Here is a 27,950-nt window from a genome sequence, read left to right as displayed (position 1 = left end):
AGGAGAAAAAAAACTTTTCTGTGAGCAACTGCTAAAGCGTCAGGTGGTCATGTGACATAAGGCAGGTCAAAACCCCTCTGTGGGGTGAGTGATCTCTCCTGCACGCAAATAAATGACTGTTTTTTTTATAAGGGAGGGGGACTATCACAGATTTAGAGAGCTACAAGAGACCTATCACCTACAATGTGTAGGTACTAATTCAAAACCAGCTATAAAAACATTTTAAACATGTGGGGGACAGTGAACATGGATTGGGTATTAGATGCTCTGAAGTGCATTATTGTTACAATAAAATGTGATAAGAATACCATCGTACTCTGGGGGAAGAAAATCCTTGGTGAGAAGAGATTCAGACTGAAATGTTTAGGGTGAACTCATGCACTGGAGTTTGCATGAACATATTTTGACAGCAGCAACGAAAAAAATTGTAGAGAGGATGCATGAAATGATACTGACAAATAATAATTACTGAAGCTGGCTGACAGGCTACGGGTATTTATTACACTATTCCTTCCACCTATAAATTTAACTTTTTACATAATAAAAAAGAAATTTTACATTAAAAAATAAAGCTTGCATAATGGAATGGGGTATAGGAAATGTAAATTTGTGTTTTCCATACCAACATGGCAAAGTAGGACTCTTCCCAGCATCATGGAGCCCAAGCTGCCTGTGTCAGCAGGTGCTCAACAGGGCTCCCTGCATCGTGTCACCTGTGCAGAAGAACGCCCTCTCTTTGATGGCTAAGGGTACAGTGGATATGCTTGTCTCTGCTGACCTGAGACTCTAATGACTTGCAGGTCTCCACTCCTGCCAGGTGACACTGTCGCCTCCAAAGATTTTCGATCATGATCTGCCCAAACCGATCATCCATGTTCACCTGGAAAAGGGAAAAAGAAGGCTGGGCATCAGCACAAAGGTTTGCTTCTTAAAAAGGCAAAATAAAACAATATCCTATTTTGAATCAGCCACAGCTGATATTTAGTAATACACCTCCAGTGTGAGTAAAGGAAGGAGGAGCAGACACTATCACACGGCATGACAGAAGCACAAAGGCCACAGCCCCTCAAGGGCAATGTTACAGCATGCACGCCCACTTTAAACACTCAACCTGTAATGGGACAGTGCTGCTAATGGCAATTTATCCTATCAATAGATGCTGGCACCTATGCTAAGATTTTTTAAAATTCCTACAGTGCCATGGAAAGTAGAAGATCCTGGAAATAAATACCCATCATTTTGGGTTAGATTATAACATCTGCATGAAATGAAATACCACAGCCATGAAAACAAGAACACAGATAAAGGCATAGGCATGAAATGATTTCAAGATGAACTCTTACAAAGCACAGTATCAAGGAAAATGGGCAGAATGCTTTCATCCAGCTTCAAGGAAAAAAGATCTCCTTATATATACAGGGAAATTCCAGAATGTAGCAGTATTGCTTCCCAAATGAGAAGACAGAGGTCAAGGGGAGGAAGGAGATTTGCTAGTTCTCACATTTTGTACTGTTAGGTTTTTCTATTCTACCAGCGGTATTAGTGTTTGAATTAAAAATACCAGTTGAAAAAAATCCCCAATTAACCTATATAAATGCACAAATGCCACAAAATATTACTATACACTATTGGAGTATACACACTTATTATTCTGTCATACAACACAGTAACAAAATCATTAGTATATGTTTGCAGTGCATGTTTATATTTCTTGTGTGGAGTTGACACATGTATATAACACATCTTAACTCTTTTTACCTTTTCCCTTCCATCCCTCGCCGCTCTCTCCACCTCTTGATCTTTCCATTTGAGAAAGATCTATTTCCCTACCTCCTACTATCAATCTTTTACTTTGTCTTTTATTTACATTTTGGGTTTCTCATGTAAGAAAAACTATGTGATATTTAAACTTCTTACACTTAAAATTGCAGACTCCAGGTGCACCCATTTATGAATGAATGCCTCAAATTTATCCTCTGTGGCACAGCATTACTCCACTGTGTGTAAACACATTTTCTGTATCCACTCACCTGTTGATGGATATACAGGCTGCTTCCAAGGTTTAGTTATGAGTTGTGCTGCTATAATCATGGATATGCATAGATCATTGCAAACATCCTTGTGTTTATTTATTTATTTAGCACCAGGAATTGAACTCAGGAACTTGCACTTGCCAGGCAGGCACTTATGCCAGTGAGCTACAGTCCTGGCTCACCGTTGAACTCTTTTGGGAAGACATTGAGAAGGGGAATAGCTAGGTCAAATGAAATTTCTAGATTTAGCTTTTCGAGGAATTTCCATATTGAGTTCCATAGTGGTTATACTACTTTACATTCCTACCCTCAATGTAGAAGGCTTCCTTTTTCCCTACAGCCTTGCCAACATTTGTTACTTTTTGATTTCTTGATAATGGTTATTCTTTCTGGGGAATGATAGAATCTAAGTGTTGTCTTAATTTGGATTTCTCTAACGGCTAGCAATGTTGAACATTTCTATGTGCATTTACTGGCCATTTGTACTTCAGAAAGGTATCGATTTGTGTCTATTCACTTCAGTTTGATTAGATCTTTTATTTGAAGGGAGCTAGTTTTTTTTTTGAGTTCTTTATATACAGTAAGTTCCAGTTTAAGAACATTACAGTTGCGAACTTTCACAGGTATACTGTACCAGACACACTTGGTTAATTCCTAAACATTTAATTTTTCTTGGTGTTATTGTAACTGGTATTTATTTCCTGATTTCTCAGTGAATTCATTATTAATGTACAAGAATGTTACTGATTTTTGTGTGTTGGGTTTGTAGCCTGCTACACTGCTACATTTGGCTATTAATTATACTTATTATTTGGTTATTTGGAATTTTTTCATTATGCCAGGTAGAGGGTCATACTGTTTGCAAATAATTTGATAATTTGACTTCTTCCTTTCCTATCATATCCCTTTTATTTCTTTTTATCGCCTAATTCTTTTTGCTAATGTTTCAGGTATAACGTCGAACAAGAGTGGTGATCGTGGATATTCTTGTATTGCTCCTGATTTTAGTGGGAAAGCTTTCAGCTTTTCTTCGTTTAATACGATGTTGGGCAGTTGGTTTCTCATAATTGGCTTTTATCAGATTGAGATAAGGTTTTTCCATAACTATTTTCTTCTTGTATTTATCATGAATGGATATTAGATTTTGTCAAATAATGTTTCTGTAACACATCACTTTAACAACATATAAAATGATTCCCAGTTTCCCAAGACAACGATGCGAAGCAAGCAGCAATATCACTCTCAAGGAAGAAAAGGGCTTTAGATAGTACTAATAAGATGAGCTGAGATGGAGGGTGTTAGAGACCACACAGTCCTTTGTTCTACTGCCTAGATTTGAATCTTGGCTTGACAATAGCCGTGAGGACATCACAATATGCCAAATTAACTCTTCTTTGCCTTGGTCAAGATAGTGCTAGTACCTACATTGTACACTGTTGAGATAATTAAATATGTGAAACTCAGAATGGTGTCTGGTACAGTGTATTCAAAATCTAAGCATTTGCTACCGTTACTTTATGATCACTGAAATTCTCATCTTCCACGGGGCTCTGTCATTTTAAACTATTAATCAGGAAACAGTATAAGGCAGGTGAGCAATTAATACATCCTGTGAGGTTGCTATTGACTGTGTGATAGAAAAGTGATACAACTAACTGAGGATAGTAGGTGGGCGTGAACCAGGTGACAGACAGCTGTGAACACTAACATTTTTCATGTTTCCTCCAAAGGGAAAAGTTTCTGGTCAAAATTTACTTAGCCTACCACCTTTCACGTGGTGTTGAATAAATGCTTATTTGACAGACCACACAAACATCACCAAAAGAGTGAAGCAGCACATGCTGGAAGCATACAGAAGGTGAAACATCTTCCCTAGGTATAGTATCACAAAAGTAAACAGACGTCCAAGATTTAGTCACATGGAAAGAAAACTGAGATCAGCTTCCATTATGTCCACTTCCCAAAAAGGGAAAACAGCCTGAGGAGAAACACTGTCAAACCAAGAAGGAAGGGTAACCAGCCAACAAGAACCAGCTATACAGGAGTGTGGACCTGGATGGGAGCTGGGGAAAAGGTGCAGAGAGTTAGGACCTAGCCCTAGATCTGGCCATTATTGTAAGACATGGTAAAATTTGTTTGCTGTTTTTATCTATCATGAAATCAACAGAAAATAAAATTTAAAAAATAAAATCAGGGAGAGAATCATAAGGGCAGATACTATGATTTAGATCTAAAGTGTTCCCCTAAAGTCTCATGTTCAGAAGAGGGGCTTTTGGAGGATAAGTGGATCACTGAGGCACTGTACTCATCAATGGATTAGTCTATTGATGAGTTCATGGCTGACTGTGCTGTTAGGAGGTGGGTCTTGTTGGACGTGTGTCACTGGACGACTGACCTGGAATGGTGTACTGTTGTCCCTGGCTCCTCTCTTCTCTCTGCTACCTGGTTGCCATGAGTAGAGCACCTTTCGGCCATCACGCCCTCCCACCACATGCTTTCTGCCTGGGAGGCAGCCAACTGCAGATTGAACCCACTGGAAACTGTAAGTCACATACAACCCCTCCTCCAGTTTTGGTGTCAAGTATTATGTCCAACAATGGGAAAGCCGACTAATAAAGTGCACTATAGACAGGAACACTTACTGATTGCTGAGACATTTACCCAAGTTAGTACACATGTGGCAATGTGGGAGGGCAGAGAGACCAATCAGAGAAACACAGCTTGAAGGCAAGAGCACATAGATGAAATCCAGAAATAAGGTAGATGCAATAAGGAACAAATCATTACTCAACTGCACAAATGCTTGTAGCACAGATATGGAGAGTGCACGATGGTGTGAAAAGTACAAACTCTCCAGGGGAAGAAGCCAATGGGGGCGGCTGCTTATCAGTGCCCAGCACAGCCACCACTGCCTTCATTTACGTCCAGAACAGTGGCTCGCCTACTAAGACAAGGAACCCAGAGTCTGAAATATTCACCTGGGAAAGCATGCCGGGACCTGGGTGTTGTGGAGCCAATGAGACGGAAAGAGACCCAGAGAGCACAGCAGTAGGATAAAAACACCAGGAAGTGAGGAGAGAGAGGGGTAGAAGGAATGGCACAAGTACTGCAGGAACTGAAGCCAGAGACTCTTGGGGAGCCAGAAGATTCTAGCTATGGCAGAGCCAGAAGCAGCAAGTGCTGGGGCTGAGCCAGACAAACTGAATGGCTTTGACTCAGGTTAGTGTCCCCCTGGCACCAGGCTCAGGAGGAATTGTGACTCAAAGAAAGACTTGGAAGACCATAGCAGCTGGGCATGTGGGTCCTGGGTGTGCAGAGAAGGTACTAGCACACTGCCACCTGGGGCTGCATCCTTCCTGACTGGAGGAAGCCTTGTGACCACTCTGCAGACCATAGTTCTGAGAAAACTAGAGGCCTTTGAATATGGCAGTCCAAAGACAACAACACTGCCAGCCACCCGGGGATATTCATCCTAACCAAACAGCAGGATAGCCATCTTCTTTCCTTTTCCTTGTTTTCATTATAGAAACATGAACAGAGAACTAATTCCTACAGTTATCCCCAGAGATACATGTATAAAATGTCCAATCCTAAAAAAGATGAACTGACATTATACAGTTGCTTTCCCAATTATTGTTATTATCAATTACTCTCTCCTCTTAAATCAGAATTAGGGCCTGAATCCAGCTCTCAGAGCAGACTACGAGGAATGTCCACAGAGACATACTGGATACTTCCCAAAGAGAAAATGGGAGACAGCGGAAGAGATAGCCTTCCCATTTGATCAGGAAAGCTCAACACAGAAACAAAATTATAATGAGAAAAAAAAGCCAACAAGATGCCTCCAGAAATTCTTAATTCCCCAAAAGTTGGACCTACAGAAACTGAAGTGGGTAAAATTTCAGACAAAGCATTATAAAAATTGATAGATACAATGACTAATGAGCTCAAAAAAGATATAAATAAGCAGATTAATTAAGGAGATAATGCAACATATAAAAGATCATTTTAGTAAAGATACAAAAGTTCTGAAAAAGCAGCAGAAATTCTGAAAATGAAAACCTCAGTAAGTAAATAAGACTTCAACTTAAGGCCTCAGCAGTAGGCCATGTGAATCAGAAAGAAGGATACAAAGACTTGAAGACTGATGAGCGTGCCAGATGGTCGGTCAGTAATAATAAAAATAAGAAACAATGGAAAAGAGCCCCTAGACAACTCTAAAAGAACAATCTTAAGACTCATCAGTCTTGAGGAGGGTGTCAAATTATGAGCTACTGGTATTTAAAAAACCTAGTCACTGAAATTTCTGTAGAAAAATTACCAAACTTGCAGAATAAAGTGGATACTCATGTAAATGAGTCATTTAAAATCCCAAGTAGACACAAGTAGAAAAGAATCTCTGCATGACACATCATAATCAAAATACCAGAAATTCAGGACAAAGAAAAAAATATCAAAAGCTGTCAGAATATAGATGTGTGGTGGCACACATGTGTAACCTGGCACTCTAGGAGCCCTAGGCAGGAAGATTACAACTTTGAGTTGCACCTGGGTAACTAAGTGAGACACTATCTCAAAACAAAACAAAAAGGATTGGAGATGTAGCTCTCTGCAGTGGCTTAGGATTCAATCCTCAGTATGGCAATAAAATGAAATAACAAAATAAAAGCTGTTAGAGGGAAACACAAATCACTTTTAAGGGAAAACCCATCAGAATAAGAGATGATTTCTCAACAAAACCTTAACTGCTAACCCCAATTACCATACCCTGCAAGCACCTCCTTCAAAGCTAAAAGAGAAATGAAGACCCTTCGATAAGACCCTTCAATAAATTAAAGAAACATGACTATCAAGCCAGCATTTCAGCAAATACTTAAAGGAATCCTAAACAGAGGTACTGAGGACAACAACATCCACTGGCCAAGGGAGAGTTGTTAAAGGAAAGGGAAACAAATGAATCAAACACTAGAAAAGCGATGAAATGTCAGGAATTGGTACATAATTTTCAATAATAAAACATAATGCAAGTGGTATTAATGCTTCAATTAAAAGACATAGGCTGGCAAACTGGATCTAAAAACAAGATGGTCTATCTGTTACCTGCAAGAGACATACCTCATCTGCAAAGAAATAAGACAGAAGTATAAAAAGATAGGAAATGATACTCTAAGCAGTGGAACAGGAAAACATGTAGGAGTAGTTATACCCAGCAAAACTTATTTCAAATAAAAACGTCACAGGAGACAAAGATCACTACATATTGGTAAAGGAACAATTCACCAAGCGATAACAAATATAAGTATGTATGCAGTGAATGTTAACACAGTTTCCTAAAACAAACACTACTTAACATAAACGGCCAGAAAGACATCAATATAATCAATATCCTGCCCTCACAAATAGATCAACCACCTAAACTACACTATAGGTCAAATGGATTTAACTCATATCTAAGGTATTTCATCTAACATCAGCAGATACATCTTATTTTCAATAGCCCACAGGCTTCCAAACAGGCTGTATTTTATATAAAGCAAGTCTCAAAAACTACAAAGAAAAGGAATAATTTTACATATCCTATCAGATCATAATGAACTAAATTTAGAAATTAATGGCAAAAGACACCATGGAAACACACAGAGATTGTAATATACTCTTGACCAACCAATGGGTCACTAAAGGAGTAAGAGAAATTTATCAAATGATAAATGATAATTAGAAGACAACATGTAAGAATCTGTAAGATGCAATGAAAGCATTTCTAAAAGGGAAGTTTATAGCTATGAGTACCTACATTAGAAAATCAGAGCAATCCCAAAAAATAACCAAAGGATGCATCTCAAGGTCCTAGAAAAAAGAGAACAATCCAAACAGAAAACCAGTAGAAGGAAAAAATAATAAATAATTAATCAAATTAAGAATTTAAAAAAATACAAAAAATTAATGAATGAATTGGTTCTTTGAAAAGATAAAGAAGAGTGATAAGCACTGAGCTAAACTTACTCAAAGAGAAAGAAGACTCACATCAATTAAATTCCAAATGAAACGTGAAATTACAACAGGCACCATGAAATCCAGGGATTATTAGAAATTATTTTGAAATTTTATACTCCAATGAGTCAGAGGATCTAGGGGAAACAGATGAATTCCTAGACACATGTGACCTACCAAAATTAAACAAAGAAGATTTTTTAAAAACTAAACAGACCAACAACAAAGCAATGAAATCAATATGCACTGATAGAAACACTCCACCTAAAAAGCCCAGGAGCTGATGGATTTACCGCTAAATTTTACCAGACCTATAGAGAAAAATGAACACCAATACTCTTCAAATTTCTCCATGCAAAAGAATGGGAAGGATTGCTTCCAGTATATTCTATGAAGCCAGTTTTGCTCTAAAACCAAAACCAGATAAGGATACAACAACAACAACAACAAAAACCAAAGCCCAATATCCTTGATGAACACAAACATAAAATTTCTCAGTAAGATCTTTGGAAACAGAATTCAACAATACATTAAAAAGATCATTCACCACAACCATGATGGTTTCATCCCAGGAATGCAAGAATAGTTCAACATACGAAAAATCAATACATATAATACACCACATAAATAAAAACAAGGATAAAAATCACATCCCAGCTCAACAGATTTTGTAAAAAGAAAGCCTTCAAAAAAAAAAAATTCCACATCCCAAAACTGATAAAAGCTACATATGATGAAATCTCAGCCAATGTCACCCTGAATGAGGAAAAAAATGAAAACATTTTCTCCAAAACCAGAAATCAGACAAAGATGTTAGCTCTCACCACTCCTGCTCATTGTAGTACTTGACACTTTAACCAGAGCAATCAAGAAAGAGTAACAGGTAAAAGAGATATGATTCGGGAAGGAAAAAAATCAAGTTATCCCTATTTGCAGATGATATGACTCTCATGCAGAAGATGCAAACTCCACCAGAAAACTTTTAGATCTGATAAATTCAGGAGGGTGGCAGGATACAAAATCAATATACAAAAGTCATTGCATTCCTATACAGCAACAATGAGCCCACTGAGAAATCAGGAAAGCAATTCTATTCACATCTTTAAAAATTAAACATCATCCTAACCAAGGAAGTAAAAGAAAATTATAACACACTAAAGAAGTTGAATAAAACATCAGAAAGTAGAAAGATCTCCCTTGCTCACAGATTGCAGAATTAATATTGTCAAAATGGCCACATTATCAAAAGTGACCTAAGGCTGGGCCTTGTGGTACACGCCTGTAATCCCAGGACTTGGGAACCTAAGGCAGGAGGATTACTGTGAGTTTGAAGCCACCCTGGGCTACACAGTGAGTTCAAGACAGTAAAACATTGTCTCAACATGCCCAAAGATTGATCGAGAGATTCAGTGCAATTCCTATCAGAATACTAACAACATTCTCAACAGTGCTACAAAAACAGAATCATCAAATTCAAGTGAAATCAGAAAGGATCTAGAATACACAAAGCAATCCTGAACAAAAACAGAAATGCTGGAGGCATCACAATTCCAGGTTCAAGTTATACTATAAAGCTTTTTTTTTTGGTTTCGATATAGTAAAAACAAAAAACAAAAAACAAAAAACATGGTATTGGCCCAAAACAGACACAAGGCTAGTAGAAGTCACAGAAACAAACCTACAGTCATCTGATTTTTTACAAAGGGGACAAAAATATGTGCTGGAACAAAGACAATCTTTTTAACAATGAGAACTGCATACAGAAGACTGAAACTAGATCCCTATCTTTCACACCATACTAAAACTAAACCAAAATGGATCCAAGACGTAGATACAAAACCACAAACTTTAAAACTGCTGGCAGACAACGCAGTGAAAAATACTTGAAGCTACATAAGCAAAAACAAAAACCATCTGAATAGGAGTCAACAGCACAGGAAATAATACCAAGAATCAACAATGAGAGTATACAACATCAAAAAGCTTCCCCACTGCACAGAAAACAATCAACAGAATGAAGAAACAACCTACAGAATGGGAGAAACTTTTAGCTAGCTACTTTCCCAAGAAAGCGTTAATATCTAGAATACCATTGTCTCCTGTTTCTTTCTATTTATTCTGGTTTTTTGACACTGGCCTTGAACTCACCATGTAGCCCAGGCTGACCCTGAACTTGCCTCAATCCTCCTGCCTTGGCCCCTCCAGTGTTGGGATAATGGGCCTGTGCCACCATGCCTAGCTAAATTTATCTTTCTTTACACCATATTTCTTTTATTCCTTCATGTGCTGATAAATCTACAAGCTGCTTCCAAGATAAGCTGTTATGAATTATGCTGATATCAACACTGTAAATATGTTGCCTTTAACTCTTTCAGGAAGATACTAAGAAAAGGAATGACAGGACCAAATGCAATTTCTAGTTTTTGTTTTTTAAAGAATCTCCATGAACTAGCTTATACTTCCACCAACAATGCAGAAAGGTTCCTTTTTCCCAGCAGCCTCACCAGAATTTATTCTTATTTCAGTTGCCCATCTTTTGATTAGGTCTTTTATTTTGGGGGGAGTCTAAAGTTTTTGAATCCTTTATATATTATAGATATTAGTCCTCTGTCAGTGATGTACCTGGAAAAATATTTTTTCCATTCTGGAAGTTGCCTCCACCCTGTTGATTGCTGTGTAGAAGGTCTTTTATTTATTTTGCTTCCTTTTGTTGATTTTTTTATGTTATTTCTTATGACACTGGTTTGTTCAGAAAGTCCTTGCCTACACAAATGTTTTACCTACTTTATTTTGTCTGTTTTTGAGGCAGAGTCTTGCTTATGCTGTTCTTGAACTTAGTATGTATTCAGGTTGGCCTTGAAGTCATGGCACTTCTCCTGCCTCAGCTCCCAAGTACTAGGATTACAGGCAGGTGTCACCATACCTAGCATCTGTTTTATCTTCTAGCAAATGTAGTGTTTTTAATTTAATATTAGTCCTTTGATTCACTTTTATTTTGGCTTAGTACATGATGAGAGATAAGGATCCAGATTTAATCTTCTGCATGTGAATAGCCAGTTTTCCCAGCAATGATTAAAGAGGCTCTTTCCTCCAGCCTATGTTTTTGGCCTCTTTGGCAAAGATCAAATAGCTGAAAGCACCTGGCACTTTTTAGCAACCTCTATCCTGTTTTGTTGTTTAACATACCTGTTTCTGTGTCAGTACCATATTGCTTTTATCACAGTAGCTTTGTAGTATTACTTGAAATCTGTATTGTGACTGCTTTCATCTTACTACCCAGGATTGCTTTTGCTATTATTCTTAGTCTCTTCTGGTTCCATATTAAGTTTAGGATGATTTTCTACAGTTCTGTAGAGAATGCTGTTGATATTTTGGTTGGCATTGCATTAGATCTATATATGAGTTTTTGAAATATGGCCACTTTGATAATATAGTTCTGCCTATCCAAGAACTGGGAACAGCTTTCCATTTTCTGATATCTTCTTTGATCTCCTATTTGAGAGGACTAGAGTTTATATTAAGAAACATTTTTGAAAAATTTACCCAGGTTTATTTGTATCCAAGCAAACCTCATTAAAATATCTAGAGTTTAAAAAAACACCAAAAAAAAAAAGCTAACATGTTTATGTACTTACTGCTGAACAACAGCTCATGAATTTCTACACTAATCTACAGATACAAGTATCACCTCTTTACAAACACAGACCTAGGGTTCTGAGAAATGCAAATAAATGCTGCTTATCAGAAGCTGCACAATGTTGTTGGTGCCTTTGCACATACTAATGCATTCATTCCTCATAGCAGCCCTGTGAAGAGCTGTTACCATTTTCAGGTGAGGAAATGGGCACAGTGTTCAGTCCACACAGCTAGAAAGTGTATTTCCAGAGCAGGGACTCCTAATTACAAAGCAAAGTTGCCTAAAGTCACACAGTCAGTCACAAGAGTGAAGGCCAAGATTCAGGCCCAAACTGGCTCACTCCAAAGCTCCAATACAGGACCTCTTCTGCACTACATCAGAAGGGACCAACATGCCGCCAGCGGGCCTAGCTCAGTGGTTATAGAAGTTAAATCCTGTATTTCTAAACTTCTCAAAATACTGGGAGCTCTGGCAATTCTAGCATCACGTGTTTATATGGCAGTGATTGGTGGGCCAGAGTAGAGGCCTCTGCCACGAGCATCAAGAGCTTCAGATAAGGGGCTGGGGATTTAGCTCAGTGGCATAAGCGCCTGCCTTGCAAGCAGGCAGTCGTGAGTTCGATCCCTGGTACCGACAAAAACGAAAAAGACAAAAAAAAAATGGCTACTTTTCTGTTTGTATTTCCTGCCTGCCTGAAGGCATCTGCATTTGCTACCCGTTACAGGGACTACAGTTAAAAAAGCTTCATAACATTCTGACTCTATAGTAACTAGTGGAAAGACTTTTATAAAGATAAAGAAATTCCTAGAATTCCAGCTAGAAGTCTGCAAGCATTCAAGAAATCAAGAGTGCTACGATTGCTGGAATCAATTAATAAAGAAGTTGCATGAGTAGTCAAAAGCAGAAGGGGGGAAAAAAAGGAACATAGATGTGATGTAACATGCCTGTAATCCCAGTACACCGAGAAGCTGAGGCAGTACTGCCAACTCCAAGTTCAAGCCCTGCCTGCTGGGCAGCTTAATGAAAACTGCTCTCAAAAGAGTAAAAAAATAGAATATATATATACACACAGACACAGACAGACATATTAAAAGGGCTGAGAATGGAGTATGAAGGCCAATGTCAAGAGCAAGGAAAAGATATACTGAGAGTACTCGGAGAGATAGCCACCCCTGGAGTTCTGTGCACAATCCAATTCCTTTGTGCTTCCTCTTACCTGTTCGTAGTTTATGAACATGGCGGTCTCAAAACTGTTGGCTGCCCACTTTATGAGGTTTGCCGACTGCTCTGGAGTCATGTAAACCAGCACACATTCAGTTATCACGAGTGTTGGCAACCTTAAGGAGGAAAAACAATGCACCTAAATGTGTTTTTGTGAGGTTTGGGCCCTCTAGTTACACACATGCTATCATACTGGAGGGGCAGGTCGTATGCTGGGAAAACCTCAAAGACTGAGCACACGCAGAATGGATCAGTGGAGACGGGACCCCTGAAGCCTACAGACCCCTGGCCTCAAGACTCTGAGGCCCACTCCCTTAGTCTTCTCCTAGATCGCTTATACTGCTATTCTGACTCCTTTCCCCTTTCTTCTCTAAATATTGATGTTCCTCATGGCTGGCATTAAGTAGAGAGAAATACCATGTATTCTTTTAGAAGTCCAAAAACTATACATGTAACACTGCATTTTCTTATTAGTGCATCTTAACAGTACAGACAGTGAGACTCATTTTGGTAAACTGGTATGTGCCTTTAATGTATCTTGATGCTCATATTTTAAAGAAAATATGCATTTACAAATCTTGACATAATATGTATAAGGAGATGATCTCTAACTATCAAGATTAGGAATTATGTTTATCTTCTTTCCAAGGAACTGTCAACAACTACAACTATAGCAATAAATTGCATGTCTCAGATTTTAAAAAAATAGTTACCAACATCACTAACTACTAACAGTCAACATTGGGTCTTTTACTCTCAGTATTCAGAGAAGGTAACTGAGATACAGAGAGGTGAGTTGTTCATGGTCAAAGCCTAGTGTATGCCTCTGTTGGAACTGCATTTAAACAAAATTAAATGTTATATAACTCAACTTAGATAAAAATGTATTTCCAAATGGTCCTTGAAGCACTGAACAGCCACCTGGTATGCTGAATTCAGTGGCCACAACTGTATCATGATACAAAGAAACAGACACCACTGAATCCAGCAGAAAGAGAATTAGGTCCACCTGGACTAGAAAACAGCCAGTATCAGAAGGCGAAGCACTGAAATGAAGATTTTTTTAAAAAAAAATAAGCAATGATCCAAATCGAAGCTATACACAAATTGAAAACTTAGGTCATATCATGAGGAATGATTAGAAAAGGTTAAGTGAAAGTAAAAACTAATATTCCAAAATCACAATGAGTAATTTGATAACTAGAGAAATAAGCTTCAAAAGGATATGCTGCAATTCCAGCACTCTGGGAGGCTGATGCAGAAGGATCACAAGAAGCTTTTTAATGTCAAGGCAACTATTATTGCCTAAAATATTATGTGAAGAAGGAAAGTGAAGATGATTTTTTAGGGAGTGTGGCATTTTTATTTTCATTTTTATATCTGAATTATTTAAAAATTAAAATATTTAAAAGCTATGCAAACAATCATCAGCATTAATGTCACAGTTTTCAAAATATAAATGAAAAAAAACACAGAAAAGTCAGCCCATAAAGTAAAATATAGAATATAATGAAGTCATATGAAAGAATTACACATGTAATTCTAACACTTATTTTTCAGTCATCTTGTTGATTTCCAAAAGCAAAGAAAATATCCCTACCAAGAGCTAACCTGAACCAGGGATACAGCTCAGTGGCACAGTGCCTGCCTGGCAAGCACAAGGTCATGAGTTCGATTCCTGGTACCAAAAAAAAACTAGCCCAATTTAAAGTTGATTATTTCCCCGGCCCTTCATCTTATCTGCAGAAACTGTAAGTCATTACTGCCAAAATTAGATTAGATATTACTTACTTTCTGATCAACTATGTTCATATACATTAATTCATTTAATCTTCAGAACTATATGGTGATATATTTTTTTATCCCAATTCATAAAGAAGAAACCAAAGCTCCAAGAACAAAACATTAAAAATAGCCCATTAAATACCTAGTAAACAGAAGCAAAGGCTAAGAGTCCAAGACCCATGCTCTCCTGATCCTGACTGCCATGGTTGCCTGTGTCAGCTTTAACCAATCCATCACTAACATGCACCTAAAATATGAGCCCCAAGAAACCAGTGCCCTTGAACATCAACACTTCCATGTAGCCCAAAGAAAAGTTTGCCACACACTATAATCAGTGAAGTGTACAACGTGGGCCTCAAGGGAAAAAGCAGGCAGGAATACTCACTTTACAGAGTGACTTTGTCATTTTCCTATACTGTAACAAACACCTGAAAGAGCCAACTTATTAAGAGAAAGGTTTAGTTTGACACATAGTTTTAGAGCTTTCGATCTAAGACTATTTGGCTCCACTGCTTTGGGGGCTGTGGTAAGGCAGGACATCATGTCAGAAGCAAATGGCAGAAGAAACTGATGATCTCGTGGCAGGGAAGCAAAGAAAAAAAAGAACTGGCCAGAGTTCCAGTATCCTCTTGACAGACTCCAACGAGCAGAAGACCTCCCACTAGATTCCATTGCTTAAAGCTTCCACTACCTCCCAGTAAGTAGCATGACGAACTGGGAACCAAGCCTTTAATATATGGCCCTTGGGGGACACTTATTCAAGCTGTAGACAAAGATTCAGAAAACAAAACTGAAATGACAATGATGGGTCCAGGATGGCCATCTCTAACACTGGACAGGTAGGCCTGTAAATCCTAGTAAGAATAATCTGAATGATAAGAGCTTCGACAATCATCACGTTAATGATAAACAGCAATCATCACATTAATGAAAGACGAGTTAGAAATATCAATCAACTTTCACTCCTTACTTCTCTCCCATTTCCCTGAGGTCACCTCTGTATCTGCCCTTAGTCCTCTCATCCTCCTTCCTTCCTGCTCAGAAAATCCAGCGCTGGATAACCTCAGGCCATACTCTGCATCCCTGATTTCCTCCAGGACTCTGTTCTAGCAATGATTTCCCATGTTTCTGGTTTCTTAAGTCTTTACTAATAATGTTTGCCTTCAATTTATTCTTCAAAATAACATTCCCCTCTTGTGTTACTAACCTTAAATACTCATGACACTATCATCTTTACCTCTTTAACTCCAACCTGATTTTTGATCACATTGTTACACTAAAGCCCTTCCTCTTCTTCCCAGGGGTGCCCACTCTCAAGAACTTAGTGTGAACCCTTCTGGTCCATTTATAAAATACCTCTGCAATGTAAATACGTAATCACAAAAACACAGTACCTTGAGGGTTTCGGTTTTAGGTACTTGGTATCATACTATGGATAAATGTGCAACTTGATTTTTCTTCTCTCAACATTAGGTTTATGAGCCTGTCCTCATGAATCTAGAGCACGCATTTTATATTTTATCCACTCAGTCCAATTTTCTGCTACCTGAGTGACTGCAATGAACATACACCATAATCTTGCACACAAGACCTTCTCCCGTGTACAAGTCCAAAGGTGGAACTGCTATGCTATTTGGTATATAAATATTTATACTTCTACTAGATACTTTCAGATGATTTACTTCCACCTGCCACAACCATTGATGTGTGCCCATTCCCTGTCCCCCCATTCTTGCCAACAATATATTGTCACACTTACATATTTTTGCCAACTTAGTGCGAGGAAAATAGAACTGCATGTGATCACAACTGCGACCAGCACTCCCATATAATATTCATACAGGATATATTCTGATTCTTATGGTACTATTTCTTCTTGGGGCTGCCTGGCCATCTCTTTTGCTCATTTTTCTATGGGAATCTTTAGAACACTTGTTCTTTACAATATTCTAAACTCTAATACTATGTCTGTTATACTTATGTTTCTATCCATATGGTAACTTCTATCAAACTTTGATATTCAGCACTAGTGTTTTTCAAAAGTGACACAGGTGATCATGATGTAGAAACAGATTTGAGAAAGCTCTGCTTTAAAATTTTAGAAAGTACCACACATAGCAATGACACAATAAAATTTACAGAATAAAAATGGAAGACGATCATTATACCGCACTTCTCATAATTAGCATGTGTCTTACTTTCTCTTATTTTTTCTTACTGTTGGGACAAAATACCTGACAATCAAAATGAAGGAGGGGAAGGTTTATTTAGCTCACTGCTTGTGGAGGTTTCAGTCCACAACTAGCTGGCTCCAAGGCAGGGTGGCATAGCACCAGGGCAACTCTTTAAGGTAGCACCAGCAAAACCAGCCGGAGCAAAACGGAGTAGGGGGGCGAATTTTTCTCCTTTTTATTGTACACAGGCTACCCACTCCAGGGTGGATGTAGTATTCATAAAATCTCCTTGCCTTCCTCTTGCACAGGCTGGGGATGTTTACAACAGTAAGGGCCCTGACTCCTTACTGAGTCTCCTAGCTAAATTTCTAAACATCTCAAATTGACAATGTATCCATCATAATAGCATGAAATCCCAAATATACAATAGGTTAAAAAAAATCTCACTGTGTATTCATGTTACATTTCTTTAGTTTCTCTTCCAGTTGAGGTAGCTCCCGGAGATCAGCTCCAATAATGGCATATCTCTTCGAATCCAGCATGTGCCCATCTGCAAATGCAAGAAAAAGTTTATCATTTCAACAGAAATCAATCATGAGATCATTTTAATAGAAATGATTTTTTCAAAGTTAAAGAACTTGGTTTTCCCATTTAAAAAGACGCCCCTTGTTTAAAAAAAAAAAAAAATCAAGTACAAGGAAGGTAAAAAGGAACCCAAATCACATCTTCCAAAGATAATTAAGTGTTTTGATGTACAACATGCCAGCCTTTCCTCCTTTGTTAATTTCACACACACAGGAAAAACATTTTCTTTCTCTGCATATGGCTGTACACACATGCACACATCCTGAACCACTTAAAACCTATTTTAAAAATTGTTTTTCCTATTTAACAGTAACATCAGGAACATCAATCTCTGGAATGATTTCATGGCATTCCACTGAGTGAAAAGCAACATAATTTATTTAGCTATTCCCTTACAATCAGATATGTGGTATTTCCAAGTTTTCTCTAAGCCAGGTTGTGGGGCACAAACCTGAAATCCCAGCACTCAGGAGGCTGAGACATCACCAGTTGAAGGATCATCACCAGTTTGAGGCCAGCCTGGTTACCCAGTGAGTTCAAGGCTAGACTGAACTACCTAGTGAGAACTGCTTTAAAAAGAAAAAAAAGGGGCTGGGGGTTTAGTTCAGCAGCATAAGCACCTGCCTTGCAAGCAGGCAGTCGTGAGTTCAATCCCCGTCCCCGGTACCGATAAAAAAGAAAAAAGACAGAAAAAAAAAAAAAAAAAAGTAAAGCAAGTTTCCTCTATCCTAGGCACTGCAACAAGCATCATAGTATATACTCAATGAAGTATCCTCTAGTTATTTCCTTAAAATATCAGGAGTGAGATTAAGAGAGGGATTAAATATATCCCTATTTAATTAAACACCGGTACCCCCTGGTAAACAGCTCTCTGCTACACCAATTTATGATTGTGTTAAGGAAAAATAGTTTGTGTATCAATGACTTGCCAATAAATGTTGACATTTGTTTTAAAACACCCCATCGAGTTGGGATGTAATGTGTACATAGTGGTTTTCAAGCTTTGACAGTCTTCGCAATCACCTTGATGGCCTGCTAGAATTCAGAGCCACAGGCTCCACCATGAGTTTCAAACTCCCTAGATCTTCCCATAATAGACACTTTAAAAGGCTGAGGATTTAGCTCAGTGGCACAGCACCTGCCTGGCAAGTGCAAAGTCTTGAGTTCAATTCCTAGTACAATAAAAAAAAAAAATAGACACTTAAATTGTTAGCATTACCAGGTAGTACTGATGTCATTAGTCTGGGACTAAACTTTCAGAAGCACTGATAAAATGAAATGACACTGGCAATAAAGTGAGTAGTGGTTGAGTCCACTGAAGCTCATCGATCTGATCACAACATATTTGTGCGTGCTTTGAATTTCTTTCAATGTTTTTCTTCCTTTTTTCTAATCAGTACAACTGTGTAGTACATAATGTTTACATTTCTTATAGGGAGTTGGTACATGCACATAACATATCTTATCTCTTTTTTTTCCCCGTCCCCTTTCCCTTCCCTTTCCACTTCCACTCATCTCTTGATCCTCTTCCTTGATTTTTTTCTTTAACATAAAAATGTGGTTTGATTATTTACTGTAGGCATTATTCTCAGTTTTCTCAATGGTACAGACCACAGGGCGGGGGGGGGGGAATTATACTGTATCACTGTTAATAATTCAGGTTCTCCTGACTCTTAAGAACCTTGAACCAAGAGGAGGAAAAGGGGGACAAGCCAGGCATGGTGGTGCACATCTGGAAAGATGTCAAAGGCAGAGGTCAAGACCAACTTGAGCTATGTAGTAACACTGTTTCAGAAAAACTTAAAAAATAAAAGCTTGTCAATTATGAAAAGGGTCAGGGTGGTAGCTCAGTGCAAGGCACTAGATTTAATATCCTGTGCCATAAAAAAAAAAACAACAAAAAAATGAAAACACACTGAAAATATACAACTATAACATGTAAGCAGGCTCTCCCTTACAGTCTTTATTCATCAGTTCAGCTGATGTAGCTCACTCAAATATAGTTGGTCACATACAGTAAGCTAAAAGAGGTACCTCCTAGGAGCCTCTTAATGTCAAGAAAGCAAAAAAGGACAAAGGATCCCAAAATCTGCCCTGGGGTGCCATAAGCCCAAGTCAGGAAAATAATACAAAGTAGATGAGGGCACTATTATGAAAACAAACAATTTCCATGTTTGTACACCTTTTTGCAAAAAACAAATAATAATAAGTTGGATGCAGATGAGATTTTCCATTCCTGACCTGAAAACCCAAATAAACAAAAACACCCACCAGAACTGTGTCACACGTAAAACTGGAGTACACATTTTGCAAAACAGAGGTGGAGACATAGTGACCGAGCAGTTCAGGGGAGACATTATCTTACTCAGGTTAGGATCTAAAGTTAGCAGTACAGCAACAATCACACAGCATCACGGGTACTCCTATACCCAGCAAAAAGTACAGCACACTTGACTGTGGACGGTGACTTGAGGCCAACACCAAACTGGGCATGACAAGTGGGCATACTGCAAGTGGAAAGGACTAGAGGAAAAGACCCTGAAGACCTTCAACTGACAGAACTTGCGACTGTATTAACATACTATACCACCCCCTCCACTCAGCTGTTCCTCTTGAGTCAGGCCATGCAAGCTGTTTAGAAACAGGAGGCCCAGTATCTGTCCTCAGAGAACACCTTATCATTCTGCAAGAAATACAATGTATTTGTGAAAGACACAGGCTGAGAGCATGTTCACAGGAGTTTTAACATTCTAGGAAAATAGGCCATTTTTATTGAAATTTAGTACTGGCCACAGACCACAGAAGCAACAGGAAAAACCTTGTACATTACATTGTTTCTGAGCACTGGCTAGAAAAATAACTTATCAACATGAGAACCTTAATGCTTTTTCTCCTCAATTCTATTTGATAAGAAAAAATGGAAGAGGGCTGGAAGTGTTTCGTGTGATACAGAAAGACTTTCTAAAGGAATGGACACATCCAATTCTGGGGAGGCAGTTAACACTGATTTATAACCTCTGTACTGCTACCAGTAGTTCTTTCCGTGATCAATACTGCTTGAGAGGACTAACTTCTAACAGGATTTATGAAGGGAAGCCCTGAAAGTAAAATACTATAATAAGGTTTAAAAACTAAGAGCCAATTTATACAGGGCCAGAATGAAAAGACTGTTATGAAAACCCTAATTACAGAGGCTTAGTCATCCTTCAACTAAAGCAGTAGTTGCTGGAAAGAGAAGCTTGTCTACTTGGGAACATTTTGCAGTGTGTGAAGATACAGCCTATAAGTGTGTTAATGGCAACCAGTGGGCAGAGCCCCAGGTGCTGCTGGACATCCTACAAGGTGCAGGGCAGCCCCACCATGGAGGACTTGGCCCTGTGTGTCAACAGGACTGACAGTGAGAAGCTTTGTGTTGAAGTGACACACAAAAACTCAAGACCACTAGTCAGTATTCAATTGTCAAAAATCTTTAAATAAGGATGAAGCACATTCAAAGTCTGCCTGGTCAACTTACCAAGAACCTATCTCAAAAATCTTTTAAAACAGCTGAGGAAGGCAGCTTAGAGATAGAGGGCTCGCTCCACTCACTGAGGGCCCAGCTCAAGAAGGCCCTGGGTTCAATCCCCGGCATCATGAAAATAAAAGCCTTTTAGTCCTAATTATTCTACGGTAGAGGAAACGGAAAGGAGCAAAGAAAACCCTGGCCCATGCCGAGGAGGGCAGGAGGTCCATGTGGCAGGGTCACAGCTACGGTGGATGAAAACATACTCAGGAGGCATATGGAGGCCTCATGTACCATGTGGATCTAATTCAGCAGGACTTTTAAGGAGGGAGGTAACTGATCCTGATTTCCTTTTAAAAACTTTATTCTAACATACTTTCCATTACACACCATTTGTATACTAATATTTTTATCCTGTACCTATTTTTATTCCTATAAATTTTTAAAAAGAAATCAATTCAACTATAAATCATAGACAAAGCAAATGAAATGAACATTTACAAAGGATTCTTAAAGAACAGTAAAACTAAAGAAAGAGAATCTATTTTTATTAGCTAAGCTACACAAATTTTTAAAGTAACAGGACAACATTTTAGCCTATCAGACTGCAGAAATCTTTTAAATGATTATAGCCCATATTGATGTAGGGAAAACAATCTTCAACTCTACTGAAAAATATAAATTAATAAAAAGGGAATTAAAAAGCAATTAACTATACCTATTAGAATTCATTATATTCAATTCTTTGAACTAGCAATTTCTGAAAACATGCACATACATATATTTGCCACACTAATATGAAACCATTAAAAAGGCAGCAAACTAAAGGACAATAGGGAACAGATTAATGAAATTTGCATGCAAAGAGTACTATAAAGGCATTAAAAATAATAAGATTGATATTCTCTAACACTGAAAGATGGTCATGACTTATTAGGATGTGAAAAGTTACAAAACAATTATTCATTGCTTATTAAATTATTCAAATTATTGGGTAAATTATTCATTGCTCATTAAAATTGCATTAAATAGATATATATGATTAGAGATTTATTCAGCAGGTAAGTATATAGAGAAAGAGATATACAGACAAGAGAGAGAACACTACAATATATATTTATTCAACATATATACAGTTTATTCAACAAGAATTTACTGAACCTTTTATGTTAGAACCAGGACATCCTTATTTGTGTATCTATTTGTCGTCCTCTAGCTGCACATCTGTCACCAGACAACACTGAACACTGGTTATCTTGGGGTGGGATTATGAAAGGTCATTACTTTCTGCTTCGTATATTTCCACACTATTTGACCAAAAGTAGCCCCAACTATTAAAGACTTTAGATCATGATGCTGACAACCAAGTGTTCAGAAAATTGCAACAGCAAAAGTGGTAAGAAAGCCAACAGCTCAGTGAGTGGCCAAATCTGAATAGATACTATTGATAACTTAGCCTTTGTTTCTCTGTAAGCCAGGGAAGGTATTTCTGTGCAAACTTTACAGGATTCTAATTACGAGAAGGGGGACTGCAGCATCATGGCTGTGCCTAACAGATTTATCTCACTGCCTATCTTCACTATGTATCAGTACAGGCCACCCTCTCTGAGCACATTCCCGGATACGAGAGGATATTCGTCACTAGAATCTCTCTGTCAGACACAAACTGAACACAACAGAAGATTCTGGTAGAGAATTTTTTAAACACAATTTGGAAAGTTTCAAAATGAAGTGTTGTTAAACATTCGTAATTAAATGTTGGACAGAATACCGAATGCAGGAGCCAGTACAGGGCACTGTGAAAAAAGTTCCTAATGCCCTCAGGGGACTACAGCCAGAGAAATAAAAGACATCACAAATAGAGAGGGGCACGCACAGGACAACAAGAAGTGCCACCACTAATTACTGCTACATAGGTTCTAATACAGCCATATTTTGATTTTTCCAAGAAAAGCTGAACATTGGCACTTTCATGAGAAATCTGCTTTTGAAATACTGGTGACTAATACAAATTCATTGACAGAAAATTTAAGATTGGCAGCATATGAACACTTACGAAGAGTCATACAGAAGTGCTACGAGAAACTCAGAGAACAAATTAAAAGATAATAGGAAGTAGAGCTCTTTTTCAAATGGGTAACTGATCAAGAGACGAAAGGAGTGAGGAATAGGAGGAGGGAAAGGGGATGAAGAAAAGAATATCTGTTAGGAATACAGACCAACTCTACCCAAAAAAACGTAATCATTATGCAATGCAAACATGTACTGATAAAAATAAAACTGCTCAAAAAAATAAAAAAGAGACAAAAGTGATTTAAAAATTCCTTAATGGTAATAGGGGTGGCAGTATAAACATAGCAGGGAAAAAGTACTTATTGTATAACACACACACATTTATATGACCCACACTGTGCTCATTAGGTTAAGGTACTTACCCATCTTAAGTGTGTCCTCTGAATGTAATTCTACAATGGGTTTGGCTAAAGCAGGCTTGTTTCTGTGAAAAGATGAGAAAAAGGAGAAAAATTGAGTCGGTTTACTCATGAGCTCGTTTACTACCAAAATGCCAATGCACACTTCAGAAATAGCAAATACAAGGGCCTGGGGATTTAGCTCAGCGGCATAAGCACCTGCCTTACAAGCAGGCGGTCGTGAGTTCGATCCCTGGTACCGATAAAAATGAAAAAGACAAAAAAAAAAAAAAAAAAAACCAGAAATAGCAAATACAGAATGAGTATTCCTTATCTGAAATGCTTGGGACCAAAATTTTATAGGTTCTGCACGACTTTTATCAGTTGAGTACCCCTAATCTGACATGATGCTCAAAAGGTTCAGATTGAAGCATTTTGGATTTCAGATTTTGGAGTAAGAGGTTCAACCTGTATATATTACTACTGTTTTTAAAACAATTACATTTGACTCCATACATGTACAGTAAAAATTCAACAGGTATAGATCTCGGGTCCGGTCAGCAGTATGCTTAGGATCTGATGCCTAATGATACATTAGTCATGAAGTAAATCCACTCAGAAACAGCTAAAAGGCTAACAATAATTTTCTGTGTTTTTAGGCCATCTTTGGTTTCTTGCTTTCTCAAACGAAAAATTTTTAAGACAGTTGTGTTTTATCATAAGTTACCACGAGGATCAAATCTTAAACACTTATACAATAAATTCCTTAATCCAACAAATGCAAAAATCATATACTGGAGAACCAAATTCAGTATCTCAACAACCATACACAAATATTGATCTGTTTTTCTTTCCAAGAAACCATCTCAAAGATTAAATTAGCACCCACTTACTCCTAGTTCACTCATAACTCCTAACTTAGTAGTGCTCTGCAGTTCCAGGATTTGCCTTTTTTATTTCAAAAAGAATATTTAATACAAAACATAATTTATATGAGGGACGAGTGAAAAAGTTATTTTCATAGTACTGACTAGAAGGAATAAAGCTTGAAAAAACATTTCCAATTTGAAAAGTAAGGTATCTCTAAGGCAATACTATATACCTTATATCTGTCCATCCTTTTTAAATATATGAATCAGGATTGAATTAAATGACTAAAAGCGGGGGCAATGGTAAGAAGTACCAAAACTCTCAATAGTAATAAAAGCTACTGAGAAGCCCTGACCAAGGGCTCAAGCCAGGGCTTAAATCTCAGCTCCACTCTTTCCTAGGCAGGTGATCACTGACAAAATGAATTTCTCTGAGCCTGAGAAAGATTTCTCCTCTGCAAAAAAAGGGGCAGGAATAGCATTTACAGCAACCCAGGGGAAGCACTTAACATGGTCCAGCTAAAGAAAAGCTCTCAGTGGCCAGATGTAGTGGCACATGCAGATCTCATTTTAGGGCAATTCTTTCCTTTGCGCCTGCATCCTCAGTCAGTGTGTCTTACAGCCTTCACCATGCAGCACACCTCCCGCTGTGACTCGTCAATCCATTAATGGGTTAGCAGAGGCTAAGGTGGGGATCACTGTGAGCTGGAGCCCAGCTTGATGCTGTCTCAAAAAACAACAACAAAAATAACTAACTAACTATAAGACAGGCTCTTAGAAAATATTAGCAAACTTGTCATCCACAACCATGCAAATGCCTTGAAGACTGGACTCAGAATGGCTTAACTATCGTACCCTCTTATATATTCAGTTTTACACACAAAAATTCCTGAACCTATCTTCTGGACAAGGTTACTTTCTATGTCCTTGGGATAAAGAATTTAACAACACACATATAAAATCTCAAATTATTCAACTATGATAAGTTTACTCTAAATGTCCAGAGAAATTACATCCATAGATTGATGAGTCACAGAGGGAGGTGTGCTGCACGGTGAAGGCTGTAAGACCCACTGACTGAGGATGCGGCAGCAAGACAGGAAGGGGCAAGGGGCCAAAGGAAAGAAGTGCCCTAAAACCAGATCTCCAGCATTCAAACCTGCCAGCCCGAGGCCAGGATCTCACCCCTATCTGGTTCCTTTTCCTCCAGCACAGCCACACTTACTTGATGTTGTGTAGCTTTCTTGTGACTATCGCTGGAAAGTCAACTTCAAAATATTTACTTGGGAGAAGATCTTCATCCTGGGGGAAAAAACACTGTAGTCACTTTCTCGCTCACAATGCCCACCGACCATTTTCCATATATGAAGAACTAAATGCCTAACAGCAATGGGATTTTTAAAGATTTTAAGTCAGGGATTGATACAGTCAGAGATGCATTTTTGAAGCTATTTTGTTCTCTGCAAGAGAATGGATCTACGGGAAGCAAGAATGAATGTAGTGGAAAAATTAGGAAGCTTCTGCAGTCATTCAGGTAAAAAGGTCTAGGGAGCTGGAATTAGAAAAGGGGTGACTAATATAGAGGCGAGGGAGACGTGAGGAACTCAGGAAGTAGAACATACAAGAGGTGTGTTTAAGTAAAAATAAATTTATTACAGCTATAGATATAATGCCATTAAATTTTTTTTAAAAAGACAATGCCATTCATCCCCCTTGACCTCTCTCCCTTTGAACATACAAATCCCATTGTTCTTGCCTCTTTCTGAAGCAATTCTGGAAGTGCTCTATTGTGAGTGTCTTTACAAGGTGTGGTCAAAAACACAATATATCCTGCTACCAAGTGCCATCCCACAGAAAGGCAGGCTTATAACACTAAAGATGTGTCATCGGCTACCTTACTCCTCAGTTCTGACATCATATGATTTCTGGCCGTTTCTTCAAAGTCAAAATGAGCATGAAAGGTAAATTCAGGACATCAAGGCAGGCACCAAGCAAAGCTAAAGATGCTCATGAAAGCAGATTTCCAGAACTGTTTCAGAAAGTGGCAGGAATGATAGGATAAGTGGCGTCCAAAGAGAGGCGGAGTATTTTAAGAGTGGTTGATGGCAATGTGTTTTTTTACTGTAATAAACTTTTTAAAAACATATGCTCCATATTTATCACACCTTATACAGTGTTCCAAAAGCAACTTGAGACAAATTAAAAGAGGAACAGGGAACCAATATGATGAGTTCTGAGTAGCATCTGGGGGATGAGAGAATGTAAAACAGCTACTATGAGAAGATACCACACGTAGTGAGGGTAGACATTTCTTTGCTACTGTCTTTCTGCTACATTGCAGTATAGTGAGGCACTTTGGGGCTACAGGGAAGGGTCTCAATCCCAGATCCACTACTTACGTGCTATGAGTCCTTGGAGAATCACTTAACTCACTGGAACAAGGGGTTCTCATTTAAAAAGCAGAGAAAATAGTAACACCTCACAAAGTTGTGAGGATTAATGAGGTAACTCAAGGAGGCACACAAAGAGGACCTGACCCCAGCAAATACTATTTGTGCCTTCTTTGCTTATAGACACAAGTACGGAGATACGGGTCCTAGCACTGGATGCAACATTTAATTCTCACTGTGGGCTGTAGTGAAACACACATGCAAACACACACACTCACAACTCTGCTTCTCATTCTGTTTTCCTAGTGTGGTTGGTAGCTGTAACCTCCATCCAACAACCCACTGGTCATCTTAGCCTTCTCTCCATCCTCCCCGTGGTTCTATCGCTCACTCACTCACCCAGCTCTGCTGGCTCATCCCACTTCCTTCCACTCCTCCTCCATTCTGTAAACTTGTACCCAGGCTCTGGTCTCTTTCAGCTACACATTACATATCACCTCCAGTGACTCTTTGCACCTCAAAGACTTAGCAAGAAACACAGCTCAGCCTCTCTTTAGTGCTCTTATCATGCTGCATTTCCCATCTACACTTATGTCCTAGAAATACAGCACTTCTTATAATTTTTAAAAGAAAAAAAATGAAAACCACTAAATCCCTGAGCCTGGTGACTGTGAACTCCATTGGTGTAGGATGTGCAAACAGAAAAGTTAAGGAAGACACCCTTGGTTCTCTTGAGCAACTGAGTAGATAAGAGAACCATTTAGGGGCTGGCGCAATTCAGTCAGACTGCGGCCAACAGGGAAGGAAGCTGGGCCTCCTATATATGCTTGCATATATAAGGAACAAAGAACATGGGAAGAGGCAGCAACAAGAAAGGCTCCTCGGCCCCCAATCCTGAGAAACATGCAACAGCAGACACGCCACCAATAGACATAAAAGGCTATCTCCAGAGCCTCATAGACGAGTTCAGGAATGAAGTTATTAATGACCTGAAGCAAGACATAAGCAGAATAGTCAGAGAAATGCTAAGCACCACCCAAGAAAAAGCAGATGGTGGAATGGAAGAACAGAAAAAGAGGGGAGAATTGTTTGATGGAGAAAATAAGAGAACATGTAGAATACATGAAGCAGGTTCAAAGAGATTACCAGGAAACTAAAAACTCTATCGAAAACGGGCATAACAGCTTGAAAGAAACTAAGGACAGATTATCTGAACTGGAGGGCAGATTTGTAATATGGGAGCATGAAATGAAAAACTTCTTAAAAATAACAAAAAAACAAACAGCAACAATACAAAAACTAGAAGATGATAAGAGGATCTATAACTTAAGAATTAAGAACATTAGAGAAGA

At 38.4% G+C, this 27,950-nt stretch overlaps 1 protein-coding gene across 1 annotated transcript in view; it reads right to left on the bottom strand.

The window, feature by feature from the left end:
• Lcmt1 (leucine carboxyl methyltransferase 1) overlaps positions 1-27,950 on the bottom strand; it is a 62,865-nt gene that overhangs the window by 6,006 nt on the left and 28,909 nt on the right. Inside the window, exons 4-8 of the mRNA XM_003478208.5 lie at positions 25,434-25,510; positions 23,364-23,425; positions 17,289-17,391; positions 12,878-12,998; positions 779-880 (exon numbers count right to left, since the gene is read on the bottom strand). Of these exons, the coding sequence (XP_003478256.1) occupies positions 779-880; positions 12,878-12,998; positions 17,289-17,391; positions 23,364-23,425; positions 25,434-25,510 (465 nt within the window). The remainder of the gene's footprint in view (positions 1-778; positions 881-12,877; positions 12,999-17,288; positions 17,392-23,363; positions 23,426-25,433; positions 25,511-27,950) is intronic.

The sequence above is a fragment of the Cavia porcellus genome, unplaced genomic scaffold (assembly GCF_034190915.1).
Source record: "Cavia porcellus strain 051 isolate PalLab524CR breed Dunkin Hartley unplaced genomic scaffold, mCavPor4.1 scaffold_16, whole genome shotgun sequence".
NCBI lineage: Eukaryota > Metazoa > Chordata > Mammalia > Rodentia > Caviidae > Cavia > Cavia porcellus.
This window is presented reverse-complemented; position numbering and strand designations above follow the sequence as displayed.